Source organism: Scylla paramamosain, chromosome 26 (genome assembly GCF_035594125.1).
Source record: "Scylla paramamosain isolate STU-SP2022 chromosome 26, ASM3559412v1, whole genome shotgun sequence".
NCBI classification, from domain to species: Eukaryota; Metazoa; Arthropoda; class Malacostraca; order Decapoda; family Portunidae; genus Scylla; species Scylla paramamosain.
In genome coordinates, this window is record NC_087176.1 from 5,573,865 (window position 1) to 5,591,590 (window position 17,726).

At 46.1% G+C, this 17,726-nt stretch overlaps 2 protein-coding genes across 5 annotated transcripts; both read left to right on the forward strand.

Moving 5' to 3' along the window:
- Positions 1-5,386: 5,386 nt before the first annotated feature.
- LOC135113638 (uncharacterized) lies at positions 5,387-7,208 on the forward strand. Its single transcript, XM_064029046.1, has one exon. The coding sequence runs from the start codon at positions 5,589-5,591 to the stop codon at positions 7,119-7,121; it is 1,533 nt and encodes a 510-aa protein (XP_063885116.1). The 5' UTR covers positions 5,387-5,588; the 3' UTR covers positions 7,122-7,208.
- Positions 7,209-7,846: 638 nt separating this feature from the next.
- On the forward strand, positions 7,847-17,633 carry LOC135113639 (uncharacterized). 4 transcript variants are annotated; one of them, XM_064029047.1, is made up of 3 exons: positions 7,847-7,978; positions 14,122-14,837; positions 15,207-17,633. In XM_064029047.1, exons 2-3 carry the CDS (start codon positions 14,294-14,296, stop codon positions 15,977-15,979), a joined length of 1,317 nt encoding a protein of 438 aa, XP_063885117.1. In that variant the 5' UTR covers positions 7,847-7,978; positions 14,122-14,293; the 3' UTR covers positions 15,980-17,633. The 4 variants fall into 4 exon arrangements, with proteins under 4 accessions (XP_063885117.1, XP_063885118.1, XP_063885121.1 ...); XM_064029048.1 differs by having other exon boundaries at positions 7,972-8,617; XM_064029051.1 differs by lacking the exon at positions 7,847-7,978 and adding an exon at positions 8,060-8,165.
- Positions 17,634-17,726: the final 93 nt, after the last annotated feature.

The window sequence follows — 17,726 nt, forward strand, 5'->3', positions numbered from 1 at the left end:
ACCCAGCCGGTCATTCCAGTACCATCCTGATTTTCCACTCAGCCAAAACTAAATCAATCTCTCTTTTTATTATTATTACTACTATTACTACTACTACTACTGCTACTACTACTACTACTACTACTACTACTACTACTACTACTATTACGAGCGAGGCAAAATTTACTATGGAGATTGGAGTTTCATTTTGAGCAACCAGTCCCGGCCCAACCGTAACGCTATTCAAACGCTAAGATCTCTGGAAGTACGCGGGCGATCATAACGAAATTAGCACCATATGATAGTACAACTCTATCAATTTTATATCATATAGCTTTCATCTCTTCTGTTGATTAAACTTAATAGTTAACTTGCAAAAATTAGAAGTCTAAAAATGGGATTTTTTCCAAACTTCTCAATTTTCACCTACATTTTTCTCTCAGCATGACCGGACAGATACCATTGAACGCTTAATGAAATTTCCTATCCAACGGTATATAACAACCATTTCGCTCATAAAGTTTTGAGCTAGACTGATTTTTTTTTTTTCCAATATTAGGCTTGTCCGCCATATCCAGTGTGAAATCACCACTCTCTCTCTCTCTCTCTCTCTCTCTCTCTCTCTCTCTCTCTCTCTCTCTTTCTTTTTCTCTCTCTTATTGAAATACTCCTACTGATACACTGCTGACAACTTCGCTCGTCAGTCGCCTTCTAGGCGTTTTACTGGTATTATTATTATTATTATTATTATTATTATTATTATTATTATTATTATTATTATTATTATTATTATTATTATTACTATTATTATTATTCCAGTCGAAGTCGAAGTAGAATATAGACCAAAAGGTAACAGGGTTTCTGTAACGACGCAGCTCCGCGTCCAGGGCGAGTGGCGTGGAAGCCGTGAGAGGCAGTCACGCCCCGACTCTGGTAGATACTACGGAAGGAGGAGCCTCCATCCTTAGATACCGGGGCCAGGATGGGGCGCAGGTCCTCGTGTCTAACTGAAGCGACCGCCGTCCCCTTGGACCGGCTGGCCCAGAAGGACGAAGCCGCCCGCGTCAGGGTTCACTGCATGGCGGGCGGGGAGTATATTTCCGAAGTCTGGAAGAGTAGGTGCCAGTCACTCTTGAACACACTAGACCAGTTTAAGCCAGGTTACATTAGCTTACATTTAAGTTCGAGAATTTTGAGCGGAATGACAATTCGAGTTTTTCTGAGAACACCATGTGGCTATAGTTTCAGAACTGTAGCCGAGCGTATTCACAGGTGAGCGCATATACTCGCATAATCTTGAGAAAAATGCGGGCGGGGCTACCGCCCGTATTTTTCGCGGAGGAGATGCCCTTGGCCGATCTCCGGCTAAAAATCACTACCACAGGACGGCACACTGTGACCCCAGCGGAAGACGAGGGTGTGGGGCTCGTAGACCCAGAGGTGATAGAAGGGGGAGGGCAGGGGGCGAGTTCTCCCCCACCACTTCATCACCAGTTAAAGGGAATACTTTATGGGAGGGACACGGCATAGAGCAGGGAGCAGCGGGGCGCACCGCACCCTTTTCCAGACTGCCCAAGTAATGTGCCTCACACTGGCGAGTACTTCCCTCACTGAACAGGGAAAGGAAAGGGGTGAGGGGGAGGGGGGCAACCTGGGCAGCCTTCTAGCCCACGCTGCCCATCCCTCCTTGTCCCCTGGGCAGCCTCCTGGGCCGGGCTGCTCCCTACCCCCCTCCCTTCCCTGCTCGGTGAGGGAAGTACTCCAGGGCGGCGTAATACATTGCCAGTGTGAGGCACATCACTTGGGCAGTCTGGGGCAGGGTATCCTACATTGGGCGGGTGCGGTGAGTCCCGCTGCCCAAGTGGAGGGAGGAGGGACGGGCAGTCCGGGCTACGGGGCATGTCAGTTTATCGCTTTAAGTTGTAAAACTTCACAAAACGAAAAAAAAGAAAAAAAGAAAAAAAAGTTCACTGGCTTATTTTATTTATTTATTTATTTATTTTTTAGCAAAGAATGGCAGGGTAGTATGACGGCGGGTGGGGATCACACCCTTATTTTCACAGTGTGGATGATCAGGAAGGAGGAGGAGGAGGAGGAGGAGGAAGACTAAGGAGGAGAAGCAGGAGGAAGAGAATGACGAGGACGAGGACGAAGACGAAAAGAAAAGGGAGGCGGAGGAGAGAAAAAACAAAACAAAACAAGAACAGAATAAGAGAGAGAGAGAGAGAGAGAGAGAGAGAGAGAGAGAGAGAGAGAGAGAGAGAGAGAGAGAGAGAGAGAGAGAGACGCCTACACCCGCCACTCTGCACCTATCTGTTTCACCTCCTGTTGGCATGGAAGTGACCTCAAGGATTTAATTAGGCCTGTAATGGAAGGTAGGGACTTGGGGTGGGGAGTGTTAGTCACACGTTTTCATAAGTTGGAGGGTGGAGAAGGAAAAGAAATGGGAAAGGAAGGGGGGGGAAGAGGAGGAGAAGGAGGCAAGATTAGAAGAAGAAGAAGAAGAAGAAGAAGAAGAAGAAGAAGAAGAGGAAGAGGAAGAAGAAGAAGAAGAAGAAGAAGAAGAAGAAGAAGAAGAAGAAGAAGAAGAAGAAGATAGATAGATAGATAGATAGATAGATAGATAGATAGATAGATAGACAGAGAGAGAGAGAGAGAGAGAGAGAGAGAGAGAGAGAGAGAGAGAGAGAGAGAGAGAGAGAGAGAGAGAGAGAGAGAGAGAGAGATAGTGTCTGACTTCATCTGACCCCTCGTCTCCCCTTAAGGACTCAGGTCACACACACACACACACACACACACACACACACACACACACACACACACATCACATCACATCACAGCCAATATGTTTTTTTTTTTCGTAAATATTCTCATACTGTAAAGAAATAGTAAAAGGAAAGGGAGAGGAGCAGAAAGGAGGGAGAAGGACGCGGAGGAGAGGAATAAGAGGAGGATGAAAAGTAGAATATTCATATAGTAGGTATATAGTTTTGTTCTTTAAAATTTTATACTAATGTAATTTTGGAAAGGTTTAGTGTAATTTTACAATGTTTCATTTATGTAATGTTTAATTCGTTCCTTAATAGTATGAATTTCATATTAATGCAATTTTAAACTGACTTTTTATTTTAAATGACAATGTATTGTGTTTTTTTTTTCTAAAATATTTTGATAGTGTTCTATGTATCTTCTTTTGAAGGGAAATAAATGAATAAATAAATAGATAAATAAATAAATAATAATAATAATAATAATAATAATAATAATAATAATAATAATAATAATAATAATAATAATAATAAAATATGTTATTTTTTCTTTTTAAATTCGTTCAAAAGTGAAATATGTTTATAATTTAGGCACCACTACTAAGAAGTCTAAAGAACACACATTTCACATATGTACTGTACAATGTTTTTTCTTTAAGTAAGGAACGTATTATTTATTATCAGATTAAAAATTTTGAAAACGATATTTTTAAACTTTTCTTTTTTCTTTAAGATCTGAACCTACAATTTTTTTTTCCAAAATTACATAATATTTAATCATGAAAAGTGGAAAAAAAATATAGTCATAGAAAGTACATATCAATCAATAAAGTTTTTTTTTTTAATACTTTCTAATTTTCGTTTAAATGTGAAATAGGATTATTATCTACGCACCACTACTAAGAACCCAAGATAATATTTTACATACTTCAGTAAGGAAAATATCTATCATCAGATAAATAATTCGAGATTGTAAATTTTTAGCACTTTTTAAAGGTCAAGACCGCCTTGAAATGAGACCCAACAGCCTGCCGGGACCAAGACCAAACCCAAGTGTCAAGGTCTGGCTATTGCGAAATGACAACCTGAAGTCTATTTAGAGCGGCGTGGATGTGAATCGTCACTAGTCTCTCCCCTCATGAATATTCACTGGGCGCCTGACGGGAATGAAGGCAAGATGGTGACGGCTGCATAAGTTTGAAGTCCACTGGAGAACTTATTGAGGGTTCGTGTTGCTGCTGTTGTATAGAGTAGGTTAATGCAAGGATAAGCAAGGAGTCCTGGGAGTGAGGTTGCCAACTAAATTCCCATTCCGTTCCGTTTCTTGAATAAGTGTTACAGTTTTCCTGAGGCGACATTCTCAAACATTTCGACGGGTTATCTCCACTGTCTATAGGACTTGAGTTTTCATGATTTTAGTGATAGTTTACAAGGTCTCTACATCATCAGCTAAAAAGACAATCAAGAGAACCCAATGAGATGACAAAGTGTTTCAAAATACGGATCTAAGCGGGAGTCAATCTCAGGCGACATTCGGCGGGAACCAACAGGAGGAAGCACCTTAACACCACGCTGATGCCACTAACCAGTAATGCACCATGGCCACCCAGAACACATAGCCAGGGACTCACAGCTCGGGGTGATGGATGACGCCACACTTCCGCCAACGCACCACACACGGCACGCCAGTTGAAGACCAGCCTTGTTACAACACAGATGTCCGTGAGGGTGTGGCTTATTAAATCTGTTTCAAATGAGTATACATGTGGAAGGCAGGAATGTATAGAGGGACATAGATAAGGACGGTGGATTATACATGAGAAAGGCAGCGGTGTGTGGAAGGGTATGGGGTAGGTATAGATGTGGCAGGCAGGACCGAAGGGAAGGGATGGATGGTGGAGGGAGGGAGGGAAGGGATGGTGGAGGGAGGGAGGGAAGGGATGGTGGAGAGGGAGGGAGGGAGTGAAGGAGGGACGCGAAGTGGTGTGTGATGAAGGGCAGCGACCAGCAAGAGTAATTACCCGTGACTTATCTACTTCAGTAAGTGTTGGCTGTGTACAGTGAAACACTTGCTGAGGTGAGACGATACGCAATCAGGTACGAGTCTCCCCTCACTGCTCTCACCTCATCCCTGCGCTGCACTATAATGTGCTTATAGTGCTGGACATGTATAGAAATACATCATACACGTCTCAGGTTATCATTCCCATCATGGCATGCCTGTATCGAGTTTTCCTTATTTTCTTCAAGTGTGACTGTTTACAGTGTGAGATAAACAGCTGTAAAGTGACACAAGATCTCGTGTTTCACGGTCACGGTGAACACCATTAAAAAAAAAAAAATTCACAAATGGCATCATAGAGAAACATAAAATTGATCATGCAACGCAAAATCTTCATTCAAACTGATCTCACCTTCATGCAGATTTTGCGTCTTAGGACATGACTGCATTTATGTTTTTTTTAAGAGAAGCCTCGCTGCGGCAGGAGCTGCATCAACACGCAAGGCTGGTGGGAAGCGTGGCACCAAGCCAGGGCGGAGGCGTGGAGGGGAACGAGTGCCAAGACATGGCCTCAGTGCCTCATTGCGACCCCCGCGCGCCTGCCCACTTCTCTTCCTCAGGTGTCCCTCGGTTCCCCACCGCCCGCCCGCACTCAGCACTGCGAGGAAAAAAAAAAAAAAAAACCGTGCACCATTATACACATAGCGACCCGTGGAGTGACTTTGTGCATGACCACTACGAGTGCAACGCAAGACTGCATGAAAGGATATGTTACGTATGGGATGTGCATTCCTTAACCCTTAAGTGTTGTTGACAAGAGACCCAATCCGGCTCCGGCCATGCCGCCCTACAAGCCCGTCCACACGCTGCGGGCCTTCGCTAAGGACAAGGTGCTGTACAACATATGTGCCGTCATACTCGACGAAATATACTTCGGCCAAGACGAAAACTGGGAGATCTACGGGGCGACCTTGTCCGTGCGGCTGGGTTTAGTGCGGGACATTGTGACGGGCGCCCTCACGCCCTGCCTTCTGGAGGACATACTCAACACTATCCTGTCCCGGGACGAGGCGGTGGAGGCGGTGGTGAGGTATCTAGCCATTCAGGTGCTGCTGGTGGAGGGCGTGCGGAGTGTAAATGTTGGTAACTTCCCTGAGGCTTACCACACGCTGGTGCTGCACGCCGTGGCCAAGAACGGCACGGGTATACACCAGCTGGACCTGCGCGGCCTATGGGTGAAGGGCGAGCACAAGAATGCTCTCATGAGGGTGCTGAGGAAGCTCTCCGACATCAGGAAGTTGACTCTGCGCTACACGTGTGACGATGATATGCTGGCCACGCTGGGGAAGTACAGCGAAAACCTGCAGAAGCTCGATATCTCTGGGTCCCACGCCATCACGGAGGAGGGCGTGAGGAAGCTGTGTGATTACCCTTCCCGTGTGGTCATGAGCAAACTGTCGGAGAGTTTACAAATCGTGGATCTGGGTGGGCCAGGCTCCAAGGGTCTGCCGCCCTCCTACGCTAGCTACCTGTTGCTCCACCTGCCGCAACTGGTCAGCTTGGGCTCCTACGAGCACACCGCCGCCGCCGTTGACCTCGCCCTTCAGAGCCGCCCGGAGAAGAAGTTTGGGCTGCGGTACATGCATGACTTGATCACTTCACACAAGCGGTTCATGTCCGTAGTCAGCGGGTGTCCTAAACTTACGTCAGTGTACTTTGATTGTCCCAAGGACAAAGTTGTCCACAACCTGGATCAACTCAAAGAGCTCAGAGAAATCAAGATGAACAAAGTGCGATGGAGCGACGTGGAGATTATGCTGCAGAAAATGGGCGGCCGCGTCAGGAGTCTATTCCTGCTATCCGTGTTCGGCCAGCTGGACCTGGTGGAGCTGGGCAGGTTGTGTCCCCGCCTGCTGCGGCTGGAGCTGCACAACGCCATGCTGCTGTGCTCAGTGGACACCCACGACACCGCCTTCCGCCAGGTGCGGGAGCTGTTCATCTACACCAACAGCATCAGCTTGTCCTGCGTGAAGCTGCTTCTCAACCAGTGTGTAGAGGCCGAACACTTCGCTCTGGGGGACTGCGGCGTCCTCACTGACGGCCTGCTTCACGCCAGCCTGCTCCAACACTCCCTCCGCCACGTGCGTCACATCTGGTTCGGCGTGGCGGAGCACCTCACCGTGCAGGCGCTGCAGTCGCTGCTGGAGTACTGCCCACAGCTCACCAGCGTGGGAAACCTGGCGGCCTGGGACGTGCGCCCCGAACACATCGACCTGCTGCGGGTGGAGATGTATCTTACCAACCGTGACCTCACCCTGCACGAGGTGGGCCCGCAGGACTCCGAGGAGTGGGTGCCCATCCTGGTGGTGTGACTCCCTGCACCGACACGCCGCCCTGGAGCGGCACGGCTCACCACGCCCCTTCTGATTAGTGCTGTGAAGGAAAATAAAGCTTATTTTTCAGTTCCGCTGTTCTATAATCCTCGTAAACAATGCCAATGTCTCTTGGAATGCCGTGCCTGGCGTGGGGCATTGTGAAGCACCAGAGTGCGAACACACACACACACACACACACACACACACACACACACACACACACACACACACACACACACACATTATAACCTGGGAATGGGAAATAATAAACATCATATACGTATGTATCATATACAGAGGCGCATACATCTAATTCTTCAACAGCTCCAATATTCATCCCTGCCGAAGAGCGCGATTCATGGGACGCACGATTTGATAACACACACACACACACGCACACCTTGAAGAAAATTCGCTGAGGGAAGACGAGCCCCGAGGGGCGGTACCTGGCTGTCGAGAGGAGCAGAGTTGCCAGTCGCCTTTACGAGCATCCCATTATCTTCATGACTTTCTCTTTTACAACCGCACTCAAAATTCTTCAGCATCTACTTGTGAATGTGCGAACACAACGTTGGGAGCTGCTTGAAGCTCAACCCCGCTCAGTTAACCCACAGAATAAGTACTTTAATGATTCTTCGGCGTCACCACGAGGAAAGAGAAAGAGAGAGGGAAGGTAGGGAAGGAAGGAGGGAGGGAGAGAGGGGTGTGTCAAAATATAGGCCGGGGGGAGGGAGAGAGAGGGATCGCCAGAAGCGGGTATTCCACTAGCCTACATTACAAGTGCGCGGGGGAGAGCGTTCGTGCGCCCGTCCCATCTAGCGCGGCTCTCATTTCTCTGTTCAGCTTCAGTACAGGTGAGACGCCCATGTTCCCCGGTGCGTGGTGAGGGGCGGGGAGGGAGGGGGCAGGCAGAGACGTGTGGGGGAGGAAGGAAGTGGGAGGAGGGACGCGAAAGGCGGGAATGAATGGGACCAGGTGTGTCGCGGCCCAGCGGAATAAACACGCCACGTCTCTCCCCTCATCATCCACCTCCGCTGCCGAGTGAGTGCTGAGCTGCTGCGGGACCAACACGTCTTGTGCTGCGCTGCCGAGAACCACGTGGATGGACTGAGTGATTCCTCTAGCCGCGGCGCTGTGGGGGAGTTAACGAGTGCATGGTTCCCACACGTCCCCTCCCCCTGCGCCCTCCCATCCCCCCCAGGACACATTCCCATACTCGTGCTGCCGGGCATTCCTCCCGTGAGCGAGGCTCGGGAAGGAGCCTCAGTGGTGGAGCCGAGGCCTGAGAGCCTCCCATGTGAGTAGCAGGAGAAGGGAAGGCGAGCACGTGTAACGACGGAAATAGAAATGACAATGCAGCAGCGGGCCGTGGCAGGGCGAAGACGGTACAGCGGCTGCCGGCTTGTTTTCATTCAGCAAAGAGGTTAATGGATACACATAAATGAACTAATGTGCCAGCGTGCGAGTGTGTGAATACTCAGTGAGGAGCTGTGGTGAGTGTCACGCCGCGACATCCAGGTGAACGTAGTGTTGTGAGGGTGATAAGGACGACAGCGAAACAGTGATGTGATGGTGATGGTAGTGGCCACAAGGAAAAGACATACATACATACATACATACATACATACATACATGCAGATATATACAAGAATAAATGTTGGTATTTGTTGAAAGTGTCGCATGATAAAGAAGAAAGGCATGAGAATAAAGACGACGTCTATAACGTGTGTATGTGTGTGTGTGTGTGTGTGTGTGTGAACCTCGTGGAAGGGTTAAGAGAACAGCATTCCCTCTACTGTGATTGAATGACAACATTGATCGGTGATTGGGTTACCGTTGTATTAGTGTTCCAAGCAGCGCCAAGGTTCCCATCACCAGCTGTAGCTTCTCGTGGAGCTAAGCCCTTGACTGATAGCTTAATAAACTGAAACCGTGGCACTGAGACCTTGAAAACTGTTTTGATATGACAGATATGCAGACTGATAACAGTGAGCAAAACAACAAGCATGGGAATGCATTTTTATAAGTTTCGACATTTACTGCTTTTAATAGACTCTAATAGAAGTGTTTTTGAGTTTAATGATTCTAGTGACAGTTTATAAGGAATGTACTATCAGCGAGAGAGAGAGAGAGAGAGAGAGAGAGAGAGAGAGAGAGAGAGAGAGAGAGAGAGAGAGAGAGAGAGAGAGAGAGACCATCCATGAGAACCTGACGAATCATTTGTGTGGCCTTTGAAAATAACTTTTATAATAGTCTAAAATAATTCAGTCGAGTCTTACAATTCTGTTCGTGAATATCAAGTGAAGGCAAGTACGGAATATTCCACGACAACCAAAGGCCTCGTGGGTGAAGGAGGCTGAGGCGTTGCAGAATCCTACGCAAATTTTGTACGTAACCACGCCGTCCACGCCGGTAGATTAGAGTCGAGTCTTGGATATATTAGGCATCTCCAGTTCCCGACGTTCAGTAACCACCATGATTTTACCGCCAAAATCGATCGACAGTGAGCACATGTGGGCGAGAGAGAGGGAGTGACGGCGGCGTCGGCATGCGGGCACCCCCAGTCTCTGCCACGCCCCTCACCCTCGTCAAGTACTCTTTATCGCAAACTGAAATGGGAGAGAGATAAAATGACGAGGACTTCAATTTTACCGACTATTTATTTATTTTTTTTTATTTTCACTGACAGAAAACAGCATTCTTAATCTCCTCAGCATCTTATCTCGAGCACTTTTAACAAGCTTTAGTGGATGTTATTGAATTTCAAGGAGGGATTCTACGATTCTGCGGTACTACCACGAAAAACGTTGAAAACCCGACTCTATGGCCTCTGAAATTAATGCTTGTGAGATTTCAAAACCCTTTTGAAATAGGAGAGTTGTAATTATGAGAGGGAAGCGTCATGCAGCAAGTTTCAAAAGGCACGTCTTGTCGCGAACCCCGTGGCGTGTGTTTGGGACCGCGGATGCAGGTGGGTGGGTGCCTGCAGACTGCCACACCCTACGATAACTTCCTGGCGCACGTCTCGTCCTGCCTCTTCCCTTCCCCCCACCCCCTTCCTTAGAGAGAGAGAGAGAGAGAGAGAGAGAGAGAGAGAGAGTTTTTGTGCTTCCTGCATTAATAATGTACTGAGAGAACTTATAAAATTTATGAGTATTTCATAATCTCTGTGGTCTTTCAAAACAGTCTGTATGAGTGCTCTACCTAGTTGACATTACACGGATTTTTAAAGATTTTTATTTATTTATTTTACTTTATTTTATTTTATTTATTTATTTTTACGATTCTAGTGACATTAAATTTCTACATTATTATTAGGAGAAACACTTCAGAGGCCAGCTACTTATCTCTGTGGCCTTTGAAAAGTCATGATTAGCGAGTTTCAAAGCGTTTCAAAGTAAATATCATACACGAGACCACCGAGACCACCCAGCAGCTTCCGGGGGGAAAGACGCGGTGGGGTTGACGGGCTACCCGTCAAGGGAACAAAGGTCTCCCGCCAGTAATTATCATGTACTCTTCAACCCTCACTAGTGGCACCGACAGCCGTATTACAGTTGTTAAAGAATCACTATATACTCGTTTCACATTATCATTTGTAGAGAGTTTTGGGTTAGGTCACGAGTTAAGCTTACATTTTTTTTCTAAACACTGAAAATCATAATGCAATGAAGAACGGAAGGAGTTTGACATAATGTGGTATTCTGAGACAAGATTATTTCTGTATAGGTGTTAATGAAGAACTAAATGGGGTTGAGTTTGCATCCCCTAGTGTATGGTGATCATGTCGAGCGCAGTTAGTTAGAGGTAGAGGGGAACAAACACCTTGCTTATAGCCTTCAATCTGATACCATGTGTAAATGTATAAAGAAAAGCGGCTGACAGCTTGACAGAGCTACTAACAAGAGACTCAGGCACGAATCGAAACCTGATTGTAGCTAAACACGACCATCAGCAGGCGGATTATCCCTTTTCGAAACCTTATAACTTGCCTGGCGGCAAAATAAAAGTAGTGAAGAGGCGGCGACATGTATGGCTGTCCATCTCTTGACACCTGAGCGTTGTTAGTAAGGCTTGCAGTGACCACCGTCCTGCACCACATTGACCTTCTACAACCAGCGAAACATGATGGTACAGGAAGATGATTAGGAAGAAAGAAATAAAGGCAGATGAAGTTTTGAAATAGAAAAGGGGAGAAATTAGTAGGAAGATGGAATTTTGGAACGAAGATAAGGGAGGATGGTGATTATGTGACATAAGAACTTTTGAAAGGAAGAGAAACGCACGGTTATAATGAAAGATAGGGAATAGGGATTCGAAGGAGACAAGACTTGAGAAAACTTTTCAAACGAAGGAAAACTGAACGACAACGAATGGTGGTAAAAAAAAAAAAAGAAAATTCGAAAAGAAAATAGTAAAAGAAAAATTAATGAAGATAATTTGATGCACACACACACACACACACACACACACACACACACACACACACGAGTGAAAATTACGTATACAACACGGCACCATAACATAAAACCACTCATTCAGACATTCCCAAACATCCGGAAGCAGGGTGGAGCACTACACACACACACACACACACACACACACACACACACACACACACATTGTTGCTTAAAATACCATAATACAAACAGGAAATTCAATGGTGTGATGTATGTACTGTACATCTCTCTCTCTCTCTCTCTCTCTCTCTCTCTCTCTCTCTCTCTCTCTCTCTCTCTCTCTCTCTCTCTCTCTTTAGATCAATCCACTGTTAAGAGCAACTGTGCGGATTTTCTTAATCAAGTGTGTGTGTGTGTGTGTGTGTGTGTGTGTGTGTGTGTGTGTGTGTGTGTGTGTGTGTGTGTGTGTGTGTGTCCAGTCTCCCTACAGCTCACCTGCCTTCCCTCCCTTCCAACTGCTCCTCCTCCTCCTCCTCCTTTACCTGCCACCGCTCTTTTCCCACCAGCCTCCTCCTCCTCCTCCATCCCTCTACCTATTACCCCTCTCCTCTCTCCTCCTCCTCCTCCTCCTTCCTCCTTTACCTGTTCTCTCTCTATCTCTTTCCCTTCTCTTCCTCCTCATCCACGCTTCCGGTTAGGGTTAAGTCACTTCCGGTATAGTAGAAGGGCTGGTTGTGGTGGTGAAGGTGGTGATGAAGACAAGAGTGGTGATGCTGGGGATGGTGTGGTGATGATTATGGATAATGAGTGATGGTGACAGGCAGTTCTCGAGTCCTTAAATATACAATGAGTTTTTTTTTTTTCTTCGCTTATTAAGCTAAGATGCACGTCTAGATATGAAAATATCCAAATTTGCATATTTCTCGTATGTTACGTTCTCTCTCTCTCTCTCTCTTATACGAGTAAGTGTACAATTATGTTAGTTTAGTCATTCTTTCAACAACGCAATCTGTGTATACCAAGATGTTAACGGATTTAACAAACATATAGCTCTCAGCTTTCCATTTCCCTCAATAGTCGACATTTTATAATTTCCACTTGTGATGTTTTCATTGTTCCTCTCTTCGTCTTGCTGCTGTCATGTTCCTCATGGTGTTATGTGGCCGCACATAAAGAAGTGAAGGTATAAGATCGTGCTTTATCATTCTCACGCCTCTTAGATAACGAAACTTCCTCATCTTTGGAATATAACAGTTTACTTAAAGGGTAGAAAATAGCGTGCCTCAAATTTGTGTGGTCAGTCATTCTCAAACTGCGCTGCGACTATCCCCCCCCCCCCAAAGTCCGCAGCGTAATTTTCATGGATAGGTATACACTAAAGTGCTGGTCAGAGCGGAAGGCATGGTCCTCGCGCCTTCCACTCTGATCAGACGTGAGGTAGAGTTGATGCGCTTATATCAATAGTGCGCCACTAAGCAATAAAGTTTAAGAACGGATCACTCCTGTGATCCGTTAGCAATTAGCTTTTTTTTTTCTCTCTCTCTCTGTATTTATCTACTATCTGTATTAATGTGTGTGTGTGTGTGTGTGTGTGTGTGTGTGTGTGTGTGTATGAGAGAGAGAGAGAGAGAGAGAGAGAGAGAGAGAGATTCCTCGCACTCGAAATTTACGTTATCAAAACAATAGCACTAAAAAAAAAAGTATTGTTTCCGCGAGAAACATTTTGGAAAGTGAAGAACGAGAATGAGAACGAAAACACACAATACACGAGAGAGAGAGAGAGAGAGAGAGAGAGAGAGAGAGAGAGAGAGAGAGAGAGAGAGAGAGAGAGAGAGAGAGAGCGTACAAAGAGAAAAGCGCGAGGTAATAAAAAATGCAAGACGTGGTTAGAATTATGTCGAGCGAGCGGGGGAGGTCAGGCGGGAGAAGAGGGAGAGGGAGAGGGAAAGAGAGAGCGATGGGGGATGGAATGGAGAGAGATTCAGGCCAGATTACGCCAGAGATTATAGAGAGTGAAGGAGACCTGTGGCTGGCTGACTGGTGGGGGGATGGGTACTGGGAAGGGGAGAAAATCGGGGAATAAAAAAGTGTACAGTATATTGTGTTTTGTGTAATTATCTTGTATATTTAGTGTTCAACATTCTCTTATTTTGAGTACTTTTCGCTATTGAGTGTTTTCAAAGGCCATGGAGGACATTGTTAAAGTTTTCATGGCTGTTATTTCATTGGTGATGCAGAATACTTGTTGAGTTTTCACCAGAACCTATGACTTCCCCTTCATCTGTGGATCTTGAGGTGGCCACAAGATACTGAATAAGATGATGACATATTATTTCCCCACAGCCATTTAGCGACCTGGCATATATAATGGGAGGATGCCAAAACAAGGAGCTGGGGAGACAGAAATCACATTATTGTATTAATTTGCTATTTTCTAGTTAAAGGATGGTAGATTGACACTACTGACAGGGACTACCAAGTGGAGACCTGATTGCTTCTTGCAGCTTCCATTATTTTATGTTTTCATGTTCTGACACTATTATTATAGATTCATTCTTGTACATAACTGGTGACCATGTTGTATTACTGTCCTCCAGGCATGTAATCACGCAGCAGTTCACGTGGGTCGTGCAAGCCGTTGGGAGCACCAAGGATTGCCGTCCTGACACTGGCAAGGGGCAGGAGACGCCCTGGCGCTGGACACTTCCCATGTTTGGAGGGTGGTTGGTTCCCTAGACTGGCAGTGTGCAGGGCAGCACAGACACTACCATGCTGACCCAACTGGAGCTGCTGGGTGCCACAGGGAGCCTTGGGGTGGATGAGGACAGTGGGATGTCTGGCTCTCCACTGGACGGCCTGGTGGAGTATCCCATGGAACAGGCAGAGTTTGAGTACTTTGAAACAAGCCTTGGCAATGATACTTACTATGATGGGTCACAGCACCAGGACCTACAGCAGAGCTTGGCTGCCCCACCTGATCTCACCAGCCCCTCCATGTGTGACATCCCTACAACTGATGAAAATATTCTAATCTATGACCAGGAGAACATACCGAGCTTCACCGCTGATGATCTGAAGTTCACCGAAGGCATCAAGCCCTATGAGGATGGACTACAGTCGGGCGAGGATGAGCTCAAGTTCGAGGAAGACATACAAAACTACGAGAAGTTTGCAGAGGACTTTTACGACAGCAGCCTTGGTACCCACACGACACACGATGATGATTTCAGCTTTGGGAACCTGTATGAAACTCTGGACCCGGAACACCACATCCCAAGCCCTGAGGAGCCAACGAGTAACCTGTGGAGTGAAGGTAGGGATTCACACACTCCTTATTAATTATCTTGAGTGAATAGGAGAGCTCAGACTGTAGTTGATATTAATTTTTGCTTGAATTACCCCCAAGTCTTAAATTTTGTTTAGGGGGTCTCTTCTGCCCAAGTAATCTCATCATATTAGTAACTGCCTCCTAAATAAATTTCCAGTATTATTTCAGTACATTGACATGTCAGATAGAAGCTTTAGTCTGGAGCATTAAACAACTCATTCCCTGAAGAATTTTTGTTAGATGGGAAACTGCACCATTTATTCATAAACTCACTGGAGTGTTTGTTCCTTGTGGACTGTGAGTGGAGAGGAAACAGTGTACTTGATAATCTTATAATGTGACTCCTATTTACAGCAGCCATCACCAGCAGCAGCAAGGGCAAGATAGGGCCTCTGCAGCGACGTGCCCTTGACTCCATCTTCCGGGTGACAGAGAAGCCTTCCCGTGGGATGGTGCTACACATTGCCTCAGAGCTCGGCCTGCACCACCTCACTGTGAAGAACTTCTTTTCCAATGGGCGGCGGCGGCTGCGACGAGCAGCGGCAAGACTCAACGACCCGGAGAGAACCAGACGGGAGAATGAACGGCGGAAAGAGAAGCGACGCCTGGCAGCCTTGGCATCAGCAGCTCAAGCAGGAGCAGATGGCAAGGGTGTGGGGTCCTCTGGTGGCACCAAGACATCATCACCCCGGAGCCTTCCTGCTGACTCCCCACCACCACGAGAGGCACCAGTGGTGTCTCCAGAGAGGAAAGCACTAATGGAGAAGCTGGCAGACAAGGTGCAGAGGAGTGTGGCTCAGCGCTCCCTGGCTGCTGACTTGGAGCTTGCATCTTCCAACACTCTCCAGCAGCCAACCCACACCCCACAGCCTCCCCAGCAGCTCAGTCATGCCCTGCCACCCACCCACACCCACACACCAGTCCCACCACAGTCCACGCACAATGCAGCTGCTCAAAGTGACATCCTCTCACAAGCATCCCATGACCTGTTGTCCCAGGCTCCACATGACCTCCTGACACAGTCCCCACATGACCTGCTGGTTCAGTCCCCTAATGATTTCCTGGATCCCTCCTCCACATCCTCATCCCTGCTGCAGCCTCCCACTGACCCTTGGGATCTCCTCTAGTGCTGTGCTGCAACCTCTCGCCACCTTTATGAGAAGAGTATCTGGTACTCTCTCACGTCACAAATTCCCGCAGTGTGCGGCCAGAACCTCCTCGTGTGTGTCCTGCTCCCTGTCTTTGCCTCCACACAAAAGTTTTATACTCAGCAGAAGTCAGTTTACTTAACAGCAATACTGTAATATTCATTAATGTTGTTGATCCATCTCATGAATGTTCAGTGCCTTGTGGAAAATCGTTCCAAGAAATCTCTTTAACACAATGTTGTGCTATTGGATCAACAGTATACTCTTCCTCCTGCAGACCTCCTCCATCCTGCACAGCTGCCATAGTTCATGTGAAGAACATCCTCCTATTTCAAGTTATGGTTTTGCTCCACCTCTCAGTGTGTTGCTTCAGTTACTTTGCTCAATGTGCCTTACGACAGAGCAGTCTTCCAATCACAGCATGAATTTCCCTTCCCCAGGGTGAAACATTTCATGTTAGTAAATGTTTAAATGTAAATTCTAGCTCAGAAACAATTGGTGAGACATCTAGTCTACATCTCCAATGAATGAAATCCTGCTGACTGGATCAGCTTACTCCCTCCTCAAAGTTTTTGCTTTAATCTGCATTTTTCTGAACATTAAGATACACATGTGACTTTGTCCCTCCAGTTTCCAAGGAAACAAACAGCTGGTGGAAATTTCTCAACAAAGAGCACAAGGGTTTGTGTGTCAGGGAGGGCGTGCCATTCTGGATGATGTAATATTTGTTTTCTGTATCATACATTCTACCTTTAGGCAATAATGCATTTTCAAATGCATCAACAAAAGTGAAGTATCTCTTACGAGGTTCAATAGAAATTTTTATTGTTGTACATTTAATACTTCCTATAATATGGCCTTAAAGTTCATCTTGTACAAGTTTGTCTTCCATTGGTGACACAAAATGTCTGAAGCAGCGTGCCAGCCACCATCACCATCCTGCCTCACACCTCACCACATGAGTGTGTGCTTCCAGCCATACTGTGTCCCATGTTTGCAGGACTTCCTCACAATAATGAATCCATTTTTGCTTTCTGCATGCATAAATATGATTTCTGGTTTTGCATATGACAAATGACATTTGTAAGAGGAACACACGTGACTGAATGACGCGTGACAATAACACACACATGAACAGGACATCAGAATTAGAAACATTGTTGAGGACTCATCTTCATCAGGAAAGGGTTGACAAGCTGTAACCAATCTCAGTCCTGCCTTACTATGGAAACCTTTGCCTGGAAGCACACACTCATGGGTCTGGGAGTCAGGTGAGGGTGCACTCCCCACTCACACAGCCACCCACCACTCCTGCCTTCAAGGAGTTTGAGTCTCTGGTGATATTATACAACTAGTCAGTTTTGTACAGTATCTCAATAATTAATAGTAATAATTATATAATGATTACTATGTAATATCTAATAATAATAATAATGTAATATTAGCAGTAAGGCGCATGTTCCATTGCCTTAATCAGTCATCTTTTCTCCAAATGCTAGTGCATTGTGTGAAAAGTGACATTTCTTCCTGGCAGTTATGGTGTGACTACATCTGTTCTGTTCTGTTAGTAGATAATAATCCTGTGTATGAACATGTTTGAAAATGAAGCAATAAATATACATAGATGAATTAATCTCAGTAACTATTAGATCTATACATCCTTTCATATCATACAATTTCCTGCTGTCTCCTTGCTTTCTACTAGAGCACAGTGAAGCAACTGGGA

Excerpts from the sequence above, each read along its gene's own strand:
- LOC135113639 (XM_064029047.1), top strand. The coding sequence starts at position 14,294 with ATGCTGACCCAACTGGAGCTGCTGGGTGCCACAGGGAGCCTTGGGGTG. Across the intron at positions 14,838-15,206 it reads GAGTAACCTGTGGAGTGAAG|CAGCCATCACCAGCAGCAGC; the intron begins GTAGGGATTCAC and ends TCCTATTTACAG.
- LOC135113638 (XM_064029046.1), top strand. The coding sequence starts at position 5,589 with ATGCCGCCCTACAAGCCCGTCCACACGCTGCGGGCCTTCGCTAAGGAC.